This window comes from Syngnathoides biaculeatus, chromosome 14, assembly GCF_019802595.1.
Source record: "Syngnathoides biaculeatus isolate LvHL_M chromosome 14, ASM1980259v1, whole genome shotgun sequence".
NCBI lineage: Eukaryota > Metazoa > Chordata > Actinopteri > Syngnathiformes > Syngnathidae > Syngnathoides > Syngnathoides biaculeatus.
This window is the reverse complement of record NC_084653.1, coordinates 25,734,291-25,745,376: the sequence shown is the minus strand read 5'-3', so window position 1 is coordinate 25,745,376 and position 11,086 is coordinate 25,734,291. Positions and strand designations below refer to the sequence as shown.

The 11,086-nt window shown below is 46.0% G+C and overlaps 1 protein-coding gene across 5 annotated transcripts in view; it reads right to left on the bottom strand.

Moving 5' to 3' along the window:
- Positions 1-3,696: 3,696 nt before the first annotated feature.
- Positions 3,697-11,086, bottom strand: part of sox1a (SRY-box transcription factor 1a) — a 95,096-nt gene continuing 87,706 nt past the window's right edge. For 3 of the 5 annotated variants that reach the window (XM_061841643.1, XM_061841645.1, XM_061841646.1), the window contains one exon: positions 3,697-5,851. In XM_061841643.1, coding sequence (XP_061697627.1) covers positions 4,677-5,843 — 1,167 coding nt within the window. In that variant the 5' untranslated portion in view covers positions 5,844-5,851 and the 3' untranslated portion in view covers positions 3,697-4,676. Of the gene's footprint in view, positions 5,852-9,176; positions 9,254-11,086 lie in introns of those variants that run through there. The other 2 variants (XM_061841647.1, XM_061841648.1) reach the window with 2 other exon arrangements.

Below are 11,086 nucleotides of genomic sequence, written 5' to 3'. Positions count from 1 at the left end.
TTTAGAGACCAGTACCAGAACTTTGAAATCTATTCTAAAGCTGACTGGAAGTCAGTGTAAGGACTTTTGGATGGGAGTTCTACGCTCTGACCTCTTTGTTCTGGTCACGAGCTGTTCAATGCTCTTTTTGGGGTGTCCAGTCAGAAGACCGTTACAATAGTCAAGTCGATGAGCTTCTCTTGGTCTGCTTGACGCATGCAAGCCTTCACTCTAGGTATGTTCTTCAGTTGGTAAAAGGCAGTTTTAGTAATTGATTTGATATTAAAGTTGAAGGTCAGGTCCAAATCTATCAGAATATCAAGATTTCGGACTTTGGTTTTTCAAGATGGTGAGGCCAAACAGCAATCATCTTTTTTTTTATTGCCAAAAATAACTATCTCATTTTTGCTGTGGTTTAGTTGAATAAGATGTTCCCATCCATCCATTTTTTTAGCCACTTATCCTCACAAAGGTCAGGGGGAGAGCTGGAGCCTATCCCAGCTGTCGACGGGCAGGAGGCGGGGTACGCCCTGAACTGGTCACCAGCCAATCGCAGGCCACATCGAGACAAACAATCACACCTGCGGGCAATTTAGAGTGTCCAATTAATGTTGCATGTTTTTGGGGTGTGGGAGGAAACCCACAAAGGTACAGGGAGAACATGCAAAGTCCACACAGGCAGGGTCCGGGATTGAACCAGGGACCTCAGAACCGTGAGGCCAACGCGTTCCAGCTTAACCACCGTGCCGCCATACTACAACATCTAAACTTAATATATTTTTGGGGGGGGTGGGGGAGGGGGGTGGAAAAAGTGCACAAAATGAGTTGCTGCGTCTTCACGTTGGTTTGTTGTTGAAGCAGTTTTGCGCCATTTGTGAATTATTATTTTTATGTAAGAGGGACCTTCGCACAGGGACAAAAATAATCAAAATCCGTGCTTATTTTTAGATCGCTTCAAACACGTTCTTGTTGAGAAGTGAATCACGCATTTGAGCATTCAAACATATTAAATGAGAAACTGTCCCGTATATTGGCTCCAAAACAAAAAACCAACAACAATGATAATGACAAAAAAATCAAACACTTGTGCCCACGTTTTTGTCCAAATTTAAAATGAAAATTTGTCCTTTCTGGTTAAAAAAAAAAAAAAGGGTGGTGCCGTCAGAAAAATGGTGGCCTTCTCCAACACTGAAGCTGCCCATCCCTGATCTAATCATTAAAGCGAGACCCAAAACCAAAGTCTATAATAAAGATCTTTTTTTTTTTTTTTTTTTATGAGCTGAGCACTTCAACTTTCACATGTAATCAGTGGCCTATTGAATAAGTAAGACATTCTGATGGCTGGCACGCCCTCTGCAAAGCGCTCCTTATGAAAACAAACTATGTACAGTACATGGAAAGAATGCTCCGCAATTCATGATTAAAAAAAACGAGAATACATTTTGTGTTGTGTGTGTTTTTTTTTTTTTTTTGCATAATAAATGTATGAATCTGCCTCACCGCCTGTCAGTGTTGCCGGGACTGTATTTTCCCGTCTTTGGTTTTGTGCGGTGCCCCCCCCCCCGTCCCAGACCCCAGACCCCATCTGACGTCAGACGAGGGCGACTGACTGGGCCACTTCTGCACTTTGGGACAAGCCCAATTTTTTTTTTTCTCTCTCACCAAGCTCTGCAAAAAGCATTTCCTGCAAACGTCGCTCCCCCCCCCCCCTTCCGCCTGCGGGGGTTTTGTGTGGTCCGGAGTACTTTGTGTGAGGGGAGGGGGGGGGGTGTCACCCCGGTGCCTTTCCCACACCTGCAGCGCTCGCAACCCTGATGCGTCCCCTTTCAAGGAATCTACTGGGGCTTGTAATCGCCATTGTTGGAGCCACTGAGTGGGGAAGGGAAAAAAAAAAAAAAAAAACTTCCCAACCTCACATTGCCCCGACCTTGCATTAAAAGAAGAAGATGGGGGTTGAAGGGGGAGTTGGGGGTGGGGGGGGGTGGGGGTCACGAGTGCCAAATTCCGACAGTAGCGCTCCACAATCGCCCCCCAAGCAAGAAGGATGCTCGGATGTTGTGACCAACAGCGAAGTCTGCCGGTTGACAACATTTATCTTTGTCTGCCTGGCACTTTTTGTTCCCCCCATTTTTCTATTCATTATTCTTACAGATGGTGCGTTCATTGACTCGTCGCTATTTGATTCCGAGATAAGGCCACATATTCGGCGTCATGAAATTGCAAGTGACAATACGCACACACACAAAAAAAAGGAGCAAAAGTTGCAAAATAAAGCAATTTCCCTTCTAACTTGTATTTCTGATGACTGTCGTCCATGCAGCCGGGCCGGTGCCGCGTTTGGGTGCTGAAGCCGCGCGCGCAGATAGCGCAGCGGCAGCGCGGCAGGATTAAGAGGCAGCAAGATTGTTCAACATGTCAACGTGTAATTGCACGATAAGGCCCCTTCGGAGGCATTCACTGGCCCACTTGCTTTCTCTATTCCGCGCTAATCTCGCCCGCCACATTCGCTCTGTGCAATCTGTCTCCATAATCTTCTGTGACAGAGCAGTGCAGGCTGCTGTCTGATTTTTTTTTTTTTTTTTTTTTTTTTGGGGTGTGGGGGAGGCGGAGACCTGCAGAAAATATGCAGAGGCGTGATAAAGTGACGCTAATTATCCCCATTTAGGACATGGCGGTGCAAGGGATCGGGGCTTTAAGCAAGTCGCAGCCCGAGCGGGGGAAAATATCAGCGGCCTGCATGCGTACAAGATAAGGGCGCCGCACATTTGCGCGGATTTATTGGGAACGGTCAATGTTTTGTTCCCCCCCCCTTTTTTTTTAAATTATGTTTATTTTTTTGGTCTAAAATTTGCACCACTTTCGACGCCATTTGTCACGCAAAAAAAAAAAAAAAAAAAAAAGTGCAGCCTTGACGCGACAGGTCAGTCTTCCTCGAGGGAGAAACTACCAAGCCGCCCTTCAACAATGGATTTCACATTAATGGGACCGCCCCCCTTTTCCCCCCACCCTCAAAATGCATAAGTAGGCATGAAGTTAGATTCATTAGAAGGTGTAGGCTGATATTATTCTTCGGGCAATTAAAAAAAAAAGCACGCGTAAATGTCAAAACCAGCTGCGGGCCTGTCAAAAATAATGACGTCATTAAACCATGAAAAAAAATAAAGGATAATTAATATAATTGGTACGAGCGTCTAACTTTTTTTTGGGGGGGGGGTTAAATAAGACAAGTTCGATTGTCATCCACGAAGTGTGGAATTGGCAGTCAATTACCCAGCATGCAACTTGTCGCCAGCCTTTTCAAGTTGAGCCACTTGAAAATAAATCAGATTTGAAATAATTATTACATGTCACTTGCACGTTGAAATCGTAATTAAGACCAACGGATTGCGAAAACATTAACATAAACTCAATGTGCAGAGCAAAAACATTTTTTTTTGCTTGTCACTATTAGTTGTAAATATGTTGACTCTCACAATTTAGAAATACGTGTGTGTACATTTTACATCTTTAAAAAGACAGAATGCAATTGATCATCTTTTTCATAATATTATTCGTTCAACTTTAAAAAAAAATTAAACGTTAGCATTCATAATTTTGGAAACTTATAAAAAACATTTAACAGCTTATTGTTATTATTGCGTTTGGATCGCGAGGAGCAAGTTGTGACGCTTAAAAAACAGGAATGAACAAATTATTTCACAGACCAGTTTAAAACAATTTTCCAAAGTAGATGAAAATAAGTGTCTGATCAAAAACTAACAGCAATTTAAAGATGATTGATTAGCATAAGACCAGTAACACGTTTGTTTGAAGAAGGCCTTAAAATGCATTTAAGATCCTGAAAGAAACAAAAAGATTCATAAATCATTTTGGCCTGTTTGCACAGACAAGGAAGAAAGATAGAAGTGCAAGAAATAAAAATAAGTTATAATAATTTCAGCCTTGAGCAATAAAAGTTGGCCATCATAAAATGAGAGATAATCGTTTTTCCACAATTGCGCACGAGCTATTAAAGCCGTTTAAAACCTCGCGGCAGTCATGACTTTAAATTGAAAAACATTTTTTTTTTTTTTGCATCCAAAGAGTCATTTCGCGTAATAATTCAAAGCAACATCTTGTGAAATTTATTTCATTCATTTTGCGTGTGTGTGTGTGTATCATTGCAGTAAAGTATCAGGGCTTTTCACTTGCAGAAAAGCACATAAATTACAACAGCACGTTGCCAAGTCACCCTTCTTTCAGAAATTAAAATTATTCACAAATGTACAACAATAAGACTGGAGGGTGTTACAACAATAAAACGCGGGTTGGAACACAAACGCTTTAAAGATTAAAAAGGGATATTATTTTTTTTTTTACCCATTTCTCTCTGTAATATTGTATTGATATTTTAAATAACTTAGATGAAATAAAAATATGGTGAAAAGCGCAAGGTGCACCGGGAGTGTTTTAGACTAGAAAAGATGATTTAATAGCAGGTTAAAGAAAAATATCAGCAGTTTTGTGCCCCCTCCTCCTCGACAAGAACAAGGAAAAAAAAAAGGAGAGAGGGAGAGCCTTCATTTACACGTGATAAACATTCTGTACAAAAACAAACAAACCAAAATCAGGTAGTTCTTGCAGGAGGGGGTCTAGAAAAGAGGTAAATATTTGGTTCTGCGTTCCTTTGCAATTCCAGTGATTGGCTTGTGAGCGGGTCAGATGTGCGTGAGCGGGACCGTCCCGTTGACGCCCGCCGCGGCGCTCTGGTAGTGCGCCGGCAAGGCGTGCAGCCGGCTCTGCATGACCGCGTCCGCCGGCTCCCCGGTGGGTAAGTACATGCTGATCATCTCCCGCAAGTCCCCGGGACAGGGACCCCGCGCGTGCGGACCCCCGCTCACCGGCGGGCTGACGCTGGGTTCCGATTTGACCAGCGAGCCCAGCGTGCCCAGAGCGCCCATTGAGGAGGAGGCGGCGGCGGCCGCGGCGGCGGCGGCGGCGGCGGCGGCGGACGACGACGAAGAGGAGGACGACGACGAGGACACGGCGGAGCCCTGGTGCTGCGCGTAGCCGAGGGCGCCGTAGCCGGACGGGGACGCGCTCATGTAGCTCTGCGAGTTCGAGATGGGGCTGTACTGGAGCGCGCTCATGTCGTAGCGGTGCACCGGCTGCGGGTTGTGCGCGTGGTGGTGGTGCGCGTGGTGGTGCGCGTGGTGGGCGTGCGGGTGCGCGTGGTGGTGGTGGTGGTTGAGGTGGTGCGCGCCTCCGCCCGGGTGCTGGCCGAAGGCGAGGTGCGCCTCCTGCATCATGGCGGCGGCCGCCGCGGCCGCGGCCACCTGACCCGAGTAGGCGCCGTTGGCCCAGCCGTTCATGTGCGCGTAGCCCGCCCCCGCGGAGCCTCCGTGGGGCGCCCCGGGGCTCTCCAGCCGCTGGCCCGCCGAGGAAGACGCCACGCCGACCCCCAAGCCCACTCCCCCGCCGCCGCCGCCGCCGGCCCCGGAGAGCAGCCCGCCGGCCAGCGAGTACTTGTCCTTCTTGAGCAGCGTCTTGGTCTTCCGCCTGGGCCGGTACTTGTAATCCGGGTGCTCCTTCATGTGCATGGCCCGCAGCCTCTTGGCCTCGTCGATGAAGGGCCGCTTCTCCGCCTCGGACATCACCTTCCACTCGGCCCCCAGCCTCTTGCTGATCTCGGAGTTGTGCATTTTGGGGTTCTCCTGCGCCATCTTCCTGCGCTGGCCGCGCGACCACACCATGAAGGCGTTCATGGGTCTCTTCACCCGCTCCTGGCTCGCCTTGGAGCCCGCGTTGGGCCCCGTCGGCCCCGCGGCCGTGTTGGTCTGGGGCCCGGGGGAGTGCAGGTCGGTCTCCATCATCATGCTGTACATCGGAGCGGCTCGTGTGGAGGACGTTCACCGGCGAGAAAAAAAGGGGAAAACTTCAGAAGGGAGTTGCGGGCGAGCGATCTTCCCACGAGGGCTTCCGATCGGCCGCCCGGCTGCTGCCTCACGCCCGCTGCATGTGACAGAATGCACAGTGGAGCGCGCACTCGCGGTTGACGGCGGCGGCCATGTGACGCGCGCGCTGACAGCACTTAAATCGGGCGCGGGCGGCCAATCGGCAGCCGGCTGGCCGCCTCATTTGCATAGGCGGTGTCAGCTGACTCCGGGTTGGCAAGAGCGAGGGCAGGAAAGAAGCGCGGGGGCGTCGCTCTCGCAACTCGACCTTACCAAAACACCGCGCGCGTTGGACGGGACAGGCGGCAGAAAAACGAACCAAAGAAAGTGCTGTCGGTCGGGTCGGTGCGATCGGGACGCCGAGCAAAGCTTCAATTTGAGGACGTCTATTTTTTTTTTTCTCCTGCCAATCAGATTGCCCAATGCCCAGTCATTGATGATTTAAAAAAAAAAAAAAACGACTGTGGCTGAGTTACACAATATTGTGTTTAGGCAGCAAGTGCGACACCGAATATCGTTTCGGCCTTCAGAAACTACAGCAGCAGGAAAAACAAAGTGCAAAAAGAAATACAGACAAGGAAAATGCACAACAAAAGGACTATTAAATTAAAAAATAAAACAAAATGTCAAGCAAACGCTTGAAGAATGATTTAACTGAACAGATGGTACCTCAAATAAAGGACAAAAACACTTTCAAAACGCACACCAAATATTACTCCCAACATGTTGCGTTGATTTGACTCAATTTTGAAGAAAAATCATAATAATGGTGATATTGATTAATACATTCCAAGCTTTGCTAGTACTGGTGATCAACATGGGGCAGACATTGCAAGTTCGATTCCGGCTCAGCCTCTGGGTGCTGCCCCCCCCCCCTTCCGAACCCCGCCCCCCCCCCAATGGGCATCTGCCATCAACACTCTGCCAAGCCAAATGTGCCAGTGGCTCGTTGTGCCACAAAGACGACAACAACAACAACAACAAACTGCAGGCTATGGACCGTTAATTGCTCTTGGGAGGCACTACTGCTCACTGGGCCAGAGGCAGGTGCTGGAGTTCAAACTCAAGGCTCGGGGGCCAGATCTGGGCTGCCAAATTCTTTAATATGGCCCAAATCACGTGTATCAACTCCAATGATTCTTAATTAAATCTGTATCAAACATTTAAATTGTCAAAATAAATCACAATATTTAGCTACTGCAAAGTAGGTTATTATTATTATTATTATTTTTTGGTTTCCAAACCACTTTGTACACTAATTTGAGCCACGGTATAACGCTTAACTTGACCTCTGACCTCATAACCAAGTCATCCATCCATTTCTCGTGTAATAATAAGAGACAAGAAACTTGCGACAAAAAAGAATTTGACACCCCCTGGCTTGTGCTCTATACTTCGGCTGTGTAGAACTGTACTAAGTCTCGTTTGTTTTTATCATACGCGGTCGTTCATACGCAACTGGGCTGAATTTTAAATAAAACGTGATACAGGCACAGGTTAGTCTCGCCACAGATTTTTCCCCCCAAAAAAGACATTTTGGAGGAGTGGTTTTTTTTTCTATTGTGTGCTCTTCCATTTTCAGGGGCTCAAAGTGATGTTATTGTAAATATCGTCATCATTTTTGGGGGGGGAGGAAGCTCGTTTCTGGATGAATCTGAAGTATTTTTCAAGAACACGCCAAAACGGTTGTTTTTCGCCATGTCGAAGCTTTTTGCTCGCTGGCGTACAGACTGATGTTTTATATATATATATATATTTTTTTAAACCTAATGGTGGACTCCAGGGCGCTCATTAGACACAAATAGGTTCGATGGATCAGACAGATTGGATAAGATAGGATAAAATAGCTAGATCAAAATTTTTCTGAAAGCAACAAATTTTGTGAGCAAACTGTCCAAACTGTTTTCTGCCGTATTCTGTGCATTTAAATAAAAAACAAAACAAAACAAAACAAAACCTTACAACTCCTCAATTCTAAATGGCATATTTTTGTGAAGCAAATTAAAACCGACAGTCTACGCACATTGATAGTTTTACTTTAAATCCCAAATCAAAGGGCAAATGCATATATAAAAAAAAGTCACAGTCCAAATAGTATAAAATGATATGAGGAGTAAACGTCATCATCGAGGGACAGGAATGAAGAAATGAAGTCATAAAAGTGCAGTTCGCAACAGGTGGGCAGAGATGAAAGGAAGGCTAACGGTGGCCCAGCCAATGGGATAAGCGTCACATCCCATTGCATTGTGGGTCATGTAGTTCCATGTCGCCATCTTGCGATGGCAAAGAGGAGGCCACTTTGCCTCTGTTTGAGGAAAAAAAAACAAATGTAAAAAAAAGTCCGTTTCCAGTCTTGACACTCATCACCTAACGCCGTTCCAGTTATGATTTTAATTTAGAGTTTAGCTTAATATTTATACCAATGTCACATTGGCAGAGGGGACACGTTCAGTTGTTAATAAAAAAAGGAAAATAAAATTTAAAAAGTGGAACGCAGTGTAGATGACTGCAGTGGAAGGTGATGGAAAAGCCATTTGGAGATTTGCACATCAAATAAGATGCACACGTTAATATTACATTTTTGTTTATGACAATTTGGATAGTGATAAAAAAATAATAATAGTGCACATTAAAAATATGGATATGCAAGAATTGTATTCATTATATAGAAAATGTTTTTCGACTAATGTGTACGAATATTTGGATGAGTCTGCAAACAACACCACCTTGCAACACAGAAACGGACTAATTATCATCCAAATGATATCACACCTAAACAGCAAGAATGCGGCATGAGAGCACGAAGAACATAAAGAATTGGACTCGGTGCTGGGCTTGAACCTTTAATGACGACACCAGGAAGCCTCGCTGCCTGCCTGCCTGCCTGCACGGCGACACTTTTGTTTTTCCTCCCTTAGCGCTGCCGACAACCTCAACAAAAGCCACACAAACTTTGCACTTGCGGGAGTGATCAAAGTTCGCCCCGCGGCGCAACTTCCACATCAACGCGCGCGTCAAAAAGGGACGCCAGGCGTGCGCCAATCTTCCCGACGCGCTTGGATATTATTAATAATGCAATCAACACACGTGATCGCCACAGAACATTTTGCCCTCCTCCTCCACCAAATTTACTGAAATAGAGCAACAAAATATCGGTCGTGTCTGCGTGGAAAAGCATAACACGGGAACTGTAAAAACCCCAAAACGAGGACTCCCTTTTTTTTTTTTTTTTTTTTTTTTGTTGGTTTTTTGTTCCCTACTTACGCGTCTATCGGCGCGTCCACTCCACTCCACTCCACTGCGGACAAAGCGGGGAGATTTCCTCAAATCTAAAATACTGACACTACTCCCCCCCCCCCACCCCACACCCCCTCCCACAAAATAAAAAATAAAGCTGCACAAGCGCGCGCAGTGCCAGGCGGCATCGGACCAGCCGGTGCCGCCCGCGCGAGAGCCAACAACCAGCGCGGCACTGCGGGCCAGACCGGAGAAGAATGACACTTTTACAGCACGCGCGCGCGCGCATCTACACGTGCACACACGCACACACACACAAAAAAAGACTATTCCAAGTTATTGTTGCTCTCGCGGGTGGGGGGGGGGGGTCGGTGCTTACAAAACGGGGACGGGGAGGTGGGGGGTGGGGGTCCTTATTTGTGTGAAAGGCGGAGAACAATAGCAAACGCGTATTCTAATAAATGGGAGCGTTTGGGGCTCTTCAGCGTGATTGGGCTGCAGCGCCACTGCTGTGAAGGGCAGCTGCGCCGCATTTGAGGAGGAGGAGGAAGAGGAGGGCCCGGACAAGATTTACCGAAAAAAAAAAAAAAAAAAAAAAAAAAAGGACCCCTATTAAGCTACTCGTGACGGTGACAGAAACCTTGGATAGGTTCTAACAGGTGGTGACGTGGTATTATATTATTATCATTTTTTTTTTTTTTTATCTTGAGTGAAAATTGCACCCGTGCTTCCAGTGAAATGATCGTCATGTTCATCTACTACAAAATTCCGTTTACGAGGCGGCCCAGCTTGCAAACACGTGCTGGTGACAGCCTCGCGTGCATGCGCACTCGTCGGCGTGTGACGTGGGGGGAGGAGGGGGGGGGGGGGGTGACGCGCGGACACCGAAAGAGTCCCAAGTCATCACAAATCGCATTTGGTGAAAAAGATTTGCAAATCAGCCAACACATAGGCTAATGTGCTCTTTGAATGTCTGCCCGAGAGGAGAAATCACAGGAGACTAAAATCAAACACAATCTGTTTACCTTCTGAATATTTTAGATTTCCCCCCCACCCCCCACAAGGAAAACGATGCAAATAATCCCTTTCTCGCTCAAACTCTTTTTCAGTAACATTTTAAAATCCTTAATTATCGCACAAGTATAAAGAGGGATTAAGGGAATCATAAAGGGAAATCTGTGATGACAGACAAAAAGGCATTTGTGTGGTGACGTTGTTGGAATTGTGATCGACATTTCCCCCTTTACTTTCATTTCCTGTTCAGGTAATGTACAAAAGTGAAATTTTTTATATTCTTAAATGTCAAGTGTAAAAAAAAATAAATAAACATTTCCGCAAGAAATTTAGAAGCAAAGGGTTTATTTTCCTCAATTTATTTATAATTTATTTATTATGAATGCGTAGTCAACCCATCAAAACTTTTAGACCACCCCAAATTTTCAATTTTGGGGTTTTTTAAAATAACAGTCAAGTAGTTTAAGTTGGACCGTGGCTGGAAATTCTAAAAAGCGTTGAACTGACAAGTAAGTTTCTTTCGGTTTGTCCTGTTAGAGGTCGCCACGGCGAGACATCTCAGATGAACGCTCATATTTCTTTGGCACAGTTTTTTGCCGGATCCCCTTCCTGACGCGAGCCCTCTTGGGGAGTCGAGGCCCCCGAGTGAGATAGAAAGTCACGACCCCTGGTTTACCAAATCAATGCTTAACCACTGAGCTATGGGGCATCAAACTGACAAGTTAAAAAAATAAAACATTAAACTTACCCCAAACTGAAAACCAACGTCAGAATTATTAAAAAAAAAAAAAAAAGTCTCCTGACTTAAACCCCATCGAGATGGTAAAAGATGAACTTGACAAAACGAGTGAATGCAACCAAGCTACGAATGTTAGCGACACACGCTGAGGTTGCGCCTTCTGTCGGAGTCAGTTTTGTAAAGT